At 42.5% G+C, this 14,532-nt stretch overlaps 1 protein-coding gene across 4 annotated transcripts in view; it reads right to left on the bottom strand.

Annotated features, from left to right (window-relative positions):
• NTNG1 (netrin G1) overlaps nucleotides 1-14,532 on the bottom strand; it is a 276,714-nt gene that overhangs the window by 47,893 nt on the left and 214,289 nt on the right. Inside the window, exon 6 of one of the 4 annotated variants that reach the window (XM_066594726.1) lies at nucleotides 3,021-3,188. The exons of the other annotated variants lie outside the window; for them this stretch is intronic. Coding sequence (XP_066450823.1) covers nucleotides 3,021-3,188 — 168 coding nt within the window. The remainder of the gene's footprint in view (nucleotides 1-3,020; nucleotides 3,189-14,532) is intronic. 4 annotated transcript variants of the gene reach the window in all.

Below are 14,532 nucleotides of genomic sequence, written 5' to 3'. Positions count from 1 at the left end.
TACTGCAGCTAGAGATGAGTGAGTGTACTTGCCAAGAGCAAATACTTGAGCGAGTATTGCCTTTTGCGAGTACCTGCCCGCTTGTCTCAAAAGATTTGGGTGCCGGCGGGGGTGAGCAGTGAGTTGCGGGAGTGAGCAGGGGGGGAGCGGGGAGGGGGGGGGGGGGCGGGGGGGAGAGAGAGATCTCACCCCCGTTCCTCCCTGCTCTCCCCGCCCCCCGCTGGCTGCCAAATCTTTTGAGACGAGCGGGCAGGTACTCGCAAAAGGCAATACTCGCTCGAGTATTTGACCTTAGCGAGTACGCTCGCTCATCTCTAACTGCGGCACATCGGTAGCAGGAGTCTAAGAGTCAGCCTCAAATTTTAATTGCAGACCTTCCTGTAAAATACATGTCGTATATACCATAGGCAAATCTACATTGTGTGAACTTAGCTTTAAGAAGTAGGCTTATATCTATTAAAGGTTATGTTTTAGAGTCAAATAAGAATCCTGACAGTGAAACCCCCCTTTTTTGTAGTTATCCAGTTGATTCTCCTTCTTCTGTGAATAGCTTTAAGAAGTACAGGGGGTTGACAAAAGTATGGAAACACACGAAATGCATGCCTTAAATTACATAGGATTATAAATTATATTTCAATAAGACATATAGAGACTAATTTTAAATGGAGTTAATATGACACAGATGCTGCCGGGCAGATATGAACATCTGCCTGAGCAGCAAAGTAACATTGGTCAGGGGTTGGAGCCACTCAGCTGCTATTACCAGCTGTTTCCAAAACCACCAAGAGCAGGGCAAGAGGTGAAGTAAACACAAATGTGGCAAGAAAGCTCTCAGCCAAGTAGGGGTCAAAAGGGGAGCTCAGTGCTAACGATTAAAATCCTATGCATTTTGTACATGTTTCAATATTTTTATGTACCCCCTCTAAGTGTACAATAAAAAAATAAAACTCTTTTGCGATGAGAAGTTGTGATTTTGATCAATTGTATAGAAATGGAGCTTTCAGCCAGGTAGATAAAAAAAGCACCACACAATAAAATAACAGTACAATAATATATTATGATGCACCATCACCCAGGTGAAAAGAAAATGTGACTATATATCAATGTGTCTATAGCGCTTATCTCCCATCTAAGAAATTCTACAATACTTGTTACATTATTAAGTAACCTAAGTTCTGTGTCCAGTGATAACCAGTGCGCCCTGTGACAGTTCCCTAATGAGATTGAACACACAACCCCATCCTGACGAGAACATAACAAAAGTCCACATTAAGGCTTTCCCTGGGACTAACATAAGGATTCTACTGCACTGAGTGCATTTAGTTATCAGACTTTGCATTGCACTTTGTGCAGGGGTTTGGTCTCAGAGAACAGATCCAGACATGAGGAATACACATAATGTGCTATATGTATATTCCTAGACATTGGACACAAAACTCAGTCATGGCTGTGTTGTAGCACTCCTGTGACTTCTCCATGTCCCTACAGATTCGCAAATTGTCCTGCCAGTGTTGACAATGTTAGATTTGTGGAAACTTTGCTAACAAGTCCTCTTTAAAGGTTCGGGAAACCTTTATGTATGAAAAATCAATACGCAGTGTGACAGGATGACCGGAGTAGTAGTGGATGGGAGGTATATTTCTCCTAGAGTCCTGTCATTCTGTAGAATAGCAGGGAGCAGACTCACCTGAGAGGCAATTAATGAGAAGCTCCAGTGGGTGGGTGTGAAAAGGCGAGGAACTTTGCCTGGAGACACAGACAGCCAAAGCCGTGGGAGCTTCTAACCTGAGAAAAACTCTGTGTGAGTAAGGAACTCATAGCTCGATTTGTTTTGTTTATGCGGTTAAGCTGGGAGGGGGTCAGTACTGAGGGTCCTTTATGTCAAGTTAGAGCCAGACAAGCTAGGTTTTATCTTGTGTTACTATCTGAAGTGGCTGATGTCTGTACTACTGTACCTTAAGTTGAAAAGAATAAACGTTACTCTGAGTTGGAAGATCCGTGTCCAGCCTGCTTAAATTGAAGGTATGCCCTGGAGTACCTAGTCCAGGTGACCCCCAGCTAATTCCCATTACAACACAGATCTTACTAGAAAAAATGATGCACTTATCTGTTGTTTTTTTTTGCATTGAGTTTTCTTTTATCTGGAAAGCTTCATACTTGGTTTGCAGGCTCTCCTACATTCAACCTTTTGGCTGGGGGCATTCCCAACACTGAGCAGCTGGTCTCCTTCATCCACATGCACAAACTTAGTTCCCCTCCCATCACCTCTTTTAGAGGCTGTGAGGCATAACCACGCCCATTCAATAATACACAGCTATCATCCTCTCTCTGAGTAGCTGCTGGTTGTTGCCCCTCACTGCTGATGAGAACTGAAAAGTCACCAAAAGTAAACAGCAGCCCTTTGTAATAGTAGCTTTCTCTGCTCTCTGCCCACCTGATCTCCTTCACCCCCCACCCCCCGGCACTGTCATACAGTCCTCTATAGTAGCTCAGTGGAAGGGCAGTTAATGCACCTTCCCAACAAGGGAGCAGTCTACGGAAGAGGCCGAGTAAAAAAGTGTCAGTTTACTATGGCTGATAGAATTTGCTAAGATTTCAGTCCTCCACTAGGCAGTGCCTTGGAAAACAATGCAAGCATAGAAATCAAACCATCAGAAATATATAATGAAAGTTAATTACAAAAGGTCTTCATTTCCAAAAAAAATTAATTAAAAAATACTTGACCAAAATGTAGATGCCTAAATATTTCAAGAAAACATCTGTTGTGTTATACTAGTTCAGACAGCAAAAGAATTGAATACACTGTGCCTCATTGAATATTATAACTGCAGATCATACATTTCATGATACCTGAAGTGTATTGAGAAGTGTCATGACAAGTTTTTCGTTTATTCGATTAAAACAAAAATGTAAAAACAAAAAACAGTCAAGAGAATGTGGACACTTTTCCCCCCGAATGTCCATCCAACCCAGCCATGCAAGTGTGATTTCTAGAGCATGAGGAGCATTAGCAAACTAACCTATGCACACATTTACATCATCCAGTTTGGCAGACCCATTTCTGTGGAAACTTTTCTTGCACTTCTCACAATGCTGACCACGAGTGTTGTGTCTGCAGCCCACGCAGACCGCCGTGTTTACAATCTCGATGTAAGTGCAGCGGTTGGAGTGCCCGTAGCAATAGCAATCTTGTGAGGAAGGAGGTGGGGGAGAAAGAGAGAAAGAAAGAGAAGGCATGCTTGGTAAGGACCATGTGAGGGGTATGGTGTAGATGTCAGCATGATGTTGTGATACTGAAACTTAGAGGGGATTCATTAAAATTAACTAGTGCTGACTGAAGTATTTTCAGACAGAACATCATGCTGAAGTAAAACAGAGTTGCCTTAGGTATCACCAAGGGTGGTACTATAGGACTTCAATAACTAGTCCCCCTGGTAGTAATAGAAGTTTGACAGGCACTCACTCACTGTAATATAGTTAGAATAAGGTCTAGAGAATGTTTCAGCTGTAGTCCAAAACCCACAGAAATTTTTTACAGTGTTTTTCCACTAATAGTCATCATATTTACAGAACAGGTGACCCATTAATAGTGATATTAATTAAACAATGGCCTTCTAATACTTATTCTACAGTTGGTGAAGGGGCGGGGGGAGGCAGTATTCTAACTCATTTATAAAAGTGTCAGTCTAAAATGGCAATCTGTATCCTACAACTAGAAGCCATGTCAAAAGGGTTAATTTTAAGAAAAAAGTCATCACTAGAGTGACCACCCAATAAATAGCTGTTTGTCAAATCTTTCAGGCTGCATTATGGAGCGAAAGCTGTCATCCAATGCATCAGCAACACAGGATGTCACCCAATTGCCAACTCATTCCTTTAAATTGAAGCTACTTTTTGGGCTCATTTTATGAGAAGCGCACAAAATAAATATGTTTTTAACATAAAAATGAACAAAACAGATATATATATACACACTCATTGTAAAAAAAGCACCTAGAAGGAGTTGTCATTTTGCTGCAAAATGTATCATACAGTTATTTGATTAAAACTGGCATGATTAGATAAACAGTCTTGCCACTGAAGCCCTAAAAGTGGTTACAGCCATGGCGTATAAAAAGGCTCTCAGAGGCTACTTATGAGGGGTGGACCTTGTTTTCTGCTTGTGTAAAACTTGTTGACCTCTAGACGCATCTTTGACGCAATTAAAGTAATTTTGCCCTGTTAACAGATTTTCCGAGGGGGCACATTATTGGAATGCAAGGAGCTGGACGGTCATATTGGCAAATTGGACGCCACCTGGGCAATTCTGACCAGACTATTAGGAGGTGTTGGGACCAGTGGATGCATGAGGGCATGCACAGAAGAAAACCAGGCTCATGACACCCTTGACAGATCACCAACAGAGAGGAATGTCTGACAAGCACGAGCAGCTCCAACTGTTTCTTTGTCGGCCATCCAGAGACAAGTGGCACCATCATTACAGGCTCCAGTGCCTGTCAGAACCATATTCAGGTGCTTGGCTGAAGGACATTTGGTGTCGCAGCGCATGTTACTTGCACTGCTTTTGACACCCACCGTTGCCTCTACTTGCAGTGGTGTCATGAACAATGAAAGTGAACGGCTACAGAGTGGAATCAGGTTGTCTTCAGCAATGAATTCAGGTTTAGTTTGGGCACTGCTGATGGCTGTGTTCGTGTTTTGGGCCCATGGGGTTTGAGTGCCTCAATCCTGTTTTTGCTGTGGAGTGGCTCATTGCCCGCACTGCTGGTGTGATGGTCTGGGCGTCATCACAAATGACAGTCGGTCACCCCTAGTAGTGGTACTAGGGACAACGACCGCTCTGAGATATGTTCAGGACATCCTGCAGCCACAGGTATTCCTCTCATGGCGGCTTCCGAAAAGTATTTTCATGCAGGATAGCGCTCGGCCGCATACAGCAAGGGTATCATAGGAATGCCTGCGAAACATTGCCATATTTATGTGGCCTCCTGTAAGCCTCCATGCCTCCCCATATCACAAGTTGTATCCAAGCTAGGGGCAGTACAGCAGGGTACTAGAGCCTTCATGCCCAACCGCATCATATCTTGTATCCAAGCTAGAGGCAATACAACAGGGTACTAGAGCCTCCTTGCCCACCCGTACCACATCTTGTATCCAAGCTAGAGGTGATACAACAGGGTACTAGAGCTTCCTTGCCCACCCGTACCACATCTTGTATCCAAGCTAGAGGTGATACAACAGGGTACTAGAGCCTCCATACCCACCCGTTTCATATCTTGTATCCAAGCTAGAGGTGATACAACAGAGTACTAGAGCCTCCATGCCCGCCCGTACCACATCTTGTATCCAAGCTAGAGGCGATACAACAGGGTAGTAGAGCCTCCATTCAAGTGTTCAGTTATCTGCAATAAATTATTCTTTTGCTCTGATAATATAATCACCTTCTTATATCAATGTTACAATCACACATAGAAAGTTTAATTCCATTCTGACAACTCCTTCTAGGTGCTTGATTTTTTTTGACAATGAATGTGTGTGTATATATATATATATATATATATTAGATGTAGTATTGATCCAGGAATTTATTCTGACATATCTGTGCTGAAAAGGAATTTAGTTCCTCTAAGATTAGGACAGTAGTTAATTTCTGCATGAGGGATGACTTACATCGTCTTTCAACCTTAAAACCTATGTGACTAACATATTTGGAAGCAGTCAAAGGGTCAGTTCACATTTCTACTATCAGGCTGATTTTCTTTGAGCTTTTTACTGTATGTACCCGGGGGGCAAAGGTAGAAGTCTGGAATGAGTCTTCATACCACTTATATAGTTAAAATTAGAATATAGTAATTTATTGTTTCACTAGAAATCTATTGTTATCTGAACAGCAAATAAGTTAGCTAGATTTAGCCAGTTGCATGAGCAAAATATCACAGAAGACTGTGCATACATGAAGCAGGTCATCAACACAGATAGGAGCCAACGATTTGACGGTCACCGGCATGGATAGCAGCCATACCCTTCTTAAGCCTGCTTTCCCCGGGTCTGCAAATCTGACAGGAAAGGGGAATACTTTTTGGTATACTACTATATGTGGGCAGTGAGGATAGCCATTCTCTGGAAGGGTGGAAAGGGAGTGTGTGGGCAGTTTAGCCTTATCTTTGCTTACTTCCTCAGTAATTCGTACCCTGCTGACTGCAACAAATTAGATCACCATTTCTGGTCTGCACTGGAAATAATGGAAAGACATCTCCACTTTTTATCTATCTTTATGAAGGCCACTTTAAGCAGGACAGCTGTCGGGCACATAGGTGCCTGACAGCCATCCCACCGACCATTGATTCTGTGCTTTCACACAGGAGTAGTCATTCAGAGAATGGAGGCGGAGCAGCCAGAGATCTCTTCCAGCTGCCCACATCCATTCTCAGTAAACGGGACTGATAGTTGCTTGTTTTTTAGATGAGCTAAAAACCAAGCAACTCCAACAAATGAGCAAGTTCTTGCTCTTTGCCCTGTTTTTGGCCTCATTCACACAAGATGACTATCGCCTAAATTCACTATTTCCAGCATAATAATAATCGTCCCATGTAGAAATGAGCGAACGTGCTCGTTTAGGACAATTACTCGATCGAGCATCGCTTTTTTCGTGTAGCTGCCTACTCGGGTGAAAAGATTCGGGGGGCGGTGGGGTGGAGCAGGAGGTAGCAGGGGGGAGCTTTCTCTCTCCCCCCCCACTCCCCACTGCAACCCCTCGCTCACCCCCGGCGGCCCCTGAATCTTTTCGCCCAATTAGGCAGTTACTCAAAAAAAAGCGCTGCTCAATCGAGTAATTGCTCTTAACGACAACACGTTCGCTCATCTCTAGTCCCGTGTAATTGGACCTTAAGTCTTGGTTCTTCCAAAGCAGTGCTTCATTTTAAAGTGCATGTTTACCTTTAATTACGGTACTTTCGTCTAAAAATAATAAAATTCCCCTTATTTCTAGTAGACTGTCTGGAATTATTAGCACAGCTAGCTCTTCTTTTCTTTCCCCTCCCCAGAGACCTTCCATGAAGACTTATCTGAGTTCATCTTTAATGGAATAAGTTGGCAAATATGGATCTTCATTGTCCTTCTTTTAGAATTCGGGTGGAAATCGCATACTTTGATATTGTGATAATTATATTCCCCAAAACAGCATAAAATTTGTAATATTGGACTTTTAATCATCAGTCCTTACATCAAATTTGAATGTAAGCATGAAGTCAAGTTGAATTCGATAATGTCATGCAGTGTTAATACATAATGGAGTATGAACCTTCTCCCACTTGACTAGCTGCATAAAATGACATAATCACAGCAGGTAAAACTAATAGAAATCATCAGCCAAAACTCATCAGAGGGATATTAATGTTGGTGACTTTATTTTCTCGAGGATATAGTAAGATACAATTGGAGGAGGTCCTTGTTTGCAGGCCTAAAAATGTAAGCAATGGGAAGGGCCACATGACTTAAACACGAAGCAGAATGAGCAATGTGATAGATGAGAAAAACCAAAGGAGACATCGAGTGAATGAGGCAGAAGCAGCAGGCACAATCAGGAGGAGTTTGGGGAATACAAAATAACAATTGACTTTTTATATCCAAGACTTATGTTATTGTCTCTGGAAACATAAGAGAACTATGACTGCAGATAAAACCACTAGTCAATCTAGTCTGCATTGGTTTACCTCATTTGTGTAGAGTCAATGTCTATGTGTACTGTGTTATACAAAATGTGTACTGTATGTACTAAAAAGAGGATTTCAACAGTAGGATCTTGTGGGATGTCAATAATATATCAGAAGACCACACTGATGGCGAGGATCCAGGAAATGGAAAGCCTGCTAAGGTCTGTAATAAGTGGCTCTTGTTGTCAATGATGAGATGCCTAAATATGCTCTCAAATGTATCCACTACGATGAATCTGACTTACAAAAGGGTTCTATTGTTGGATATCTTCTTTGTAGCCAAGAGGCCTATATTTGCTGCTGAATCAATATTTGGTTCTAATAAAAAAAAGATTTTTCTAGAATGAATGGGCTTGTCCTGATTCAATTCTAAGTTTACCAAATGTGGGCCTAGCAAGTTGCTGTGGCACATCCATTAGTAGCCAAGGAGAACTTAACTAGATCATGTCAGATCTTCATAGAGAGTCTTTGTAAGGTCAGTGTCAATTATGTCATATGCCAACCACTTCACTACGAGATACTTAACCCTTTGCAATCCAATTTTGGATTCAGGGTTTCCTAGGGGGCTTTTCTCTTTCTGCAATTATACAATGACGCCATCTGCTGGCTAGAGCCAGTACTGCGGTATGGGACATGCGGGAGAGGCCCCCGACAACAGAGCGGCCAGTAATATATAGTAAGAATACCCTGCCGGACATCTTCCGACATCGAAGCTGTACAGCCTTCAATCAGAATGTCTTTAGATGTCAGACAGTGGATTTGAAAGGGTTAATGTATTTTATACTTTCCTAGTACTTCATACACAAGGATCCATTTTATATCTCTTATACAACTTTACTGGTGGCGAATGTGTATAATCACTGTGGCTAATATACTAACCATTCCCTTAAACTATATTTCAGAGGTGCTACAATAGGCTGTTGACGCTACTGAATAATAGGGCCCTACAACAGACAGTTTTCCTCAAGATCCTATTAAACCATTATATTATCAACACTAAACTTGCTGCATTGGGATGAATGCAACAAAATGATCAATTGGGAATTCAAGAGATAAAGTCATGATTATAATTTGTACAACTCGTTTCCATTCTATTACATCACCTGTGCAATACTGAGGAAATCCTGAAAACATGACCTGTTGGGGGTCCCTGAGGACTGGAGTTGGGAAACACTGACTTACTGGGAACATCTTGCCAAACCTACTACTTTGGAAATGCTCTTACCCAGTTGGTTAGCCCTTGCCAAAGTCATTCAGAGCCTTACATTTGCTCCATTTTCTAGGTTTCAACACAAGAATTGACTGTTCATTTGCTACCTAAAATATCCCATTCCTTGACAGGTACCAATGTCATGAGATAATCAATATTATTCACTTCACCCATCAGTGATTTTAGTGTTATGGCTGATTGGTATATCTATAAAGTAATATATGGTACTTTCTCAAGTAAATCATCTAGCGTAAGTATAATATCCTTTAGGAAAGATTTTCCATTTGGACATTCTAGACAGTATATCATTTTAGTAAAAAATAAGGATATGTAATACAATAATCAAAAATGATTCAGCACCGTATTTCTCCTTGTAATTAAAGCCTACGGGTAGGAAAAGAAGTAGTGATTTACATAGACAGCACTGGTTTTATATACTGTATGTAATGCATTCTTCCAGAGAAACCAATATATGCTCGCTGAAATCATCTACCCAATGTAAGAGCCAAGACACTAATTAATTGTAAAGAACAAATTCACAAACCTACCTGTTCTTAGTCATTACCCCTGTCTTGTTATGTTAAGAATTAACTTTATTGATTTGGATTTCACTCTGCAAGATCTACACAGCTGTCTTTTTAGGACTTTTCTAAAGATTCAATTGCCAAAGGGGTTGTTGTAAAAACTAGCGAGTGCCACTTAATTTAAGTTAGTTACAAGTTTTCCTCATCTTTCATAGAGTGAAAAGGACGATCAATAGGGCTTTTATTCTCTAAATAGATAAGGCGAGGATAGCGGTTATGTACTGTTAAATGATAAGCATAAACTTACATCCCTGCTCTGTATATAGTACCTGTACGTCCTATATAGGCATGAATATTATAAGGAACTTAAACGTAATTGGCAGCTACATTTAAAAGGGCACTAACGTTTCAGACAACTTTTGCTCATCTAATAGCCTGTGTTTGCATGTGTGTGGGTCATATCATTCTTGTAATATACTTTTATTAAAAGTTTGAAGTGGAACCACTAGGGGCTTCCCTTTCAGCCCTCTGCAACCCACTGCCTGTTGTTAGGTATTTAGCTTTTGTAGTAACTTGAATGCTGGGATGCTTTCTTAGCTTGGAGGAGGGGCTATCTTCACAGGCTGTTCAATGCATTCACAGGCAGACAGATCTGCAGAAACGGTGTCTTCAGCATCCACATTTTCTACCTCTACTTTTACAACACGTGTGTTTGTGTGTGCATGTATGCAGATTATGTTGGGTTTACTAACCATTTGGCCAGAATGTCGCTGCATGCCTGACTCATACATCGCATTGAATGGCTGTGATAGGTTCATCAATCGCTGGTTTTGATTGGCTGAGCCGTGGCGCTCGAGAACCAATGAAAGCTAGTGCTTCCTGGAGGCGGGGATTTTGAACTTTCAAGCCAGGAAGCAAGTTTGCCGAAGCTGCAGAGGAGACATGTGGTCGACCTCACAGCAGCTGTTAGGTGATGTATTTTTTTATTTTGTACTGCAGATAGGGATTATTTTCAGGGTAGGGCTTATATTTCAAGCCCCCCAAAAATCCTGGCAGAAGAGGGCTACAAAGTAGCGCGACTTTGTAGTGCCATGCACGACTCTGTCGCAACACAAAATAACAATATCGCCATGAGAAAACACAGCAATATCGCACAGAACACAGATGTGATACCGCTGTCGCCCATGTGAAAGAGGGCTAAAGCAAATCCTGTTCACATGTAGAATAAAAATAAAAATTTTCTACTGCAATTGTAACCTGCTGCTTTCCTGCGGATCTGTTGTAGAAATTCCGCAACAAATTCACAGCATTTCTGCAATGTGTGAATGGACCCTCAATCATGAAACGGTACAAACATTAGCAAATAAGTGCATAAGAAAAGCCTGCTATACTTTAGAAAATGTGTTCAGTAATCAGGAGCGCTTTAAATGTATCTCCATAAAAATAATAGCAGTGGAGTTTAAATGGGTTGTAAGCATTAAACCAATGCATTTCAGTTAATGAGCACAGTAGAAAGTCAGCTGTTGTGCAAATACATTTATACTTAAACTAAAGGAAGACCTGCTCACTGTTGATCTAAACCGCAAACCATCACAAAAGTGTTTGCTGACTAAATACTATTACTAAAACTTATTTAGTATGGAAGGGGAAAATTAGCACTAAGATAAAATCTTCCGCTTAAGGCATGTGGAAAAAACTGCATTCAGGTAGATTCAACTAATTGGTTGGAGGTAATGCAGCTGATAATTAGTGCTAGAGATTGTGCTGTGACTTCCTGCTGAGAGAGAAGGAGAGAGCTGCGTCATTTCACAGCCTGTGCTCGTCCCTTTTCACGTGTCTATTGCAGAAATTACACGTTGTGAAATTCTGTCAGAATATAAAGAAAAAACTGATGATTTACATGATGTCACGCTCATTCAAAAATACAACCTATGATTATTTTGAATTTCTTTTAGTGATGTTTTTGCGCTTGCAACCACTTTAACTTTTTCGCGACACACAGATGGCTGTATACATCCTAACTGCACATACCCTGTCCAGTTAGCATGAATACAGCCATCTACTGCATATGCTGTGTATGGAGCGGGCTTCTGAGCCAAACGCGCTCTATACACAGTGGGTATCATCAGTCTCTAACAGCCGACATCCACCGGCAACAGCTACAACCAGAGTAAACTCTCATTGTGGTTGTTAACCCTTTAAATGCCAGTGTCAGTTCTGACACTTGTGGGTTCGGGCGGCGACGTGCGCACGCCCACCTGTGAGTGCAGCTCTATGCACGGGCACCTGGTTATGGGATTCTGCTGGGTGGTAACCACCTCCCTCTCTCCACCCTATAAGGCTGGCAGTGAGGTCCATTCACTGCCAGGTATTGGTTTCTGTTCAGTGTGCTAGCATCCTGCCTCTGCCAGTACCCTGTTTGTTAGCTTTTGCTAGATCTGCCAGGTTATCCCATCTGCCTCGGTCTGCGTGTATTTCCTGTTGGTTTTCTTCATCTGCCCTTCCTGTCAGTATTCTACCCTGTTCCATGTTGGTACGCCCGTCGCCCCTCTCAGTCCCTAGTGAGAGCAGGGACCGCCGCCCAGTTGCCCGCCTGGGGTTAGCCAGGAGTGGAGGCAAGTAGGCAGGGACAGGGGTTGCGGGTAAGTTCTAGGGCAACCCGGGCTGGCGTATAATCAGGTAGGATATTGTAACATAATAACTGGGCCCTAAAATTACCCTGTGGGTTTTGTTTGCTCTCCAATGGAGACTATGAGTGTCCTTGCTAGTCAGTTGCAGGATCTAGTGGGTGTGATCGAAGACCTGTCCGGTCGTATGGTGGCCCAGGAGCAACGGGTGTTGGCGCAGGTTCCTGCTGCCCCATCTATCCCTGAGCCCACGTGTCCTCTCCCTGAGGTGTTTTCCGGGGAGGGAAGCAAGTTTTTTGTTTTTCAGCAGGCATGTAGACTATATTTCCGGATGCGGCCCGAATCCTACGGCTTAGAGTCCCAGAAGGTGGGATTGATTATGTCCCTACCTTCGGGGCAGCAGTGTGCTGAAGACTATTGCTCTAAGTTTAGACAGTATGCCGATGAAACGTCCTGGAACGAAGGTGCCCTCAAGGATATGTTTTGTTGGGTCTTTCTGATGCTGTCAAGGATTTAAATATTTTTCATCCCACTCCTGTGACACTCAAGGATGCAATGGAATTGGCAGAAAAGGCTGACAGGAGACTGAGATCTAGAGAAAAGGAACGTCAGGCCTGTAAAACTAGGGAGTCCTGCAGACCTGCTCCCACTTCTCCCATGCCAACTCCTGGGGCCGAGTCTATGGAAGCGGACCAGCTAAATCCCAGGGAACGGCAACAGTTCCGGATGACTCACCGTCTTTGCTTCTGCTGTGGGGAAGCCGGACATCGGGTAGCAACCTGTCCACAGAAGCAATGGCAAAATCAGTCTGAACCGCCGGAAAAATTACAGATCCTAGGCGATTGTTGGGGGGATCGCCTAGGATCACAGGTATTCCCTAAGTGGTTGGTGCTTTATCAGGTTGGCTTCCGGAATTTTATTCGGTCCGGTCAAGCCTTTATTGATTCAGGGGCTGCTGCCAATCTGATTAATTTAAATTTTGTCAGACCTCTGATGACCGAATGTTCCATGCTGAAGCCCCCCATAAGTCTTTATTGAAACCTTTTGTCCATTCTTCATCTGCCCTTCTTATCAGTATTCTACCCTGTTCCATCTTGGTCTGCTAGTCCCCCCTCTCGGTCCCTAATGAGAGCAGGGACTGCCACCCAGTTGCCCGCCTGGGGTTAGCCAGGAGTGGAGGCAAGTAGGCAGGGACAGGAGTTGCAGGTAAGTTCTAGGGCAACCCAGGGTGGGGTATCATCGGGTAGGATACCGTAACAATCAGAAGCAGCTCTTTCAGCAGGTGGGGATTTGAATTCCCTGCCTATTCAAAGAACTGCACTGCAGAGTCGCGGGACAGCTCAGAGAGGACGCGGCTGAGCCCCTAGTAGTTGAAGGAAGGTGAGCATGTGTTTTTTTCTAAATTTTTTAAACTAGTTTGCCTTGTTTTTCAGGGAAGGGCTAATATTTAAAGTCCTTCCCTGAAAAACAATTATGGGGTGCCGGTAGACCATTGCCTTCAATAGACCCACCGGCAGCAGCCGCGGCTCCATTGAAGACAGTGTGCACCTGCATACACGTGTATTTTTGCGCGTACAGGGGTGTGCACATGTGTACACTTCTATGTATGCACAAACACGGGCTTGTGTGAAGCCACCCTTATATGGTACGTTTAAATGTTGCCACTGAAAAACAGAACTCACCCCGCAAAAAATCAAGCCCTCATGTAACTATATCAACCTAAAAAATTTAAAGTTATGATTTTTTTGAAAAGTCAGTTTACTGGAGCTGCAGAATATGACCTGGACACAGGAGCATCAGTGACGCTTGGTCATGGAAGGGTTAAACTACAAGCCTGTAAATTCTGTTTTTGTGTTTACCTGTGCTATAAATGTAACTGAATGCACATTATGTAATATCTGTGTGTTATTACTTGACGTTTATTTCCAGCTACATATTTTTCTTATAAAGTTTACAGCTTTAAGTTAATTATTAATTATCATTAATACTAGATGTTGCAATTACATGAGTCTTGTTTTCATTTGGACATGTAGTATATCAAATAATTGCAAACACCTCTTGTATTACTCCACTGTTGGAGAAGTAATGTAGTATAATAAGCCTATTACAGAAAGACATTATCTCAGGATGGAAAGCGGATGAATGCCAGCTTCTGTGCATAAACTGAGGTCAAAATGTTATATTGTTTCTGCACACTGCCAAATGGCTCAGGAGTGACAGATACTATATGACAGTGTGCATACCCTTCCCAATCACAGATTACCAAATAGGCCATAACAACTGATTGTAATGTACACAAAAACAAGTGGAAAATAACAAATCATTTATTCCAATGCTACAATGCAAATATATATTTTTTCCATTCATCTTCCAAGTCTTTATAGGAAAGAAAGTTGCTGTGACCATTTCCTTTCTAATGTGACTGTGTCTGTGGGGAGATTTACCCAATGGGAAAGGAG

Source organism: Eleutherodactylus coqui, chromosome 3 (assembly GCF_035609145.1).
Source record: "Eleutherodactylus coqui strain aEleCoq1 chromosome 3, aEleCoq1.hap1, whole genome shotgun sequence".
In the NCBI taxonomy this organism is placed as follows: domain Eukaryota; kingdom Metazoa; phylum Chordata; class Amphibia; order Anura; family Eleutherodactylidae; genus Eleutherodactylus; species Eleutherodactylus coqui.
Note: the sequence above shows the minus strand (reverse complement) of the source record. Positions and strands in the feature narration are given on the sequence as shown.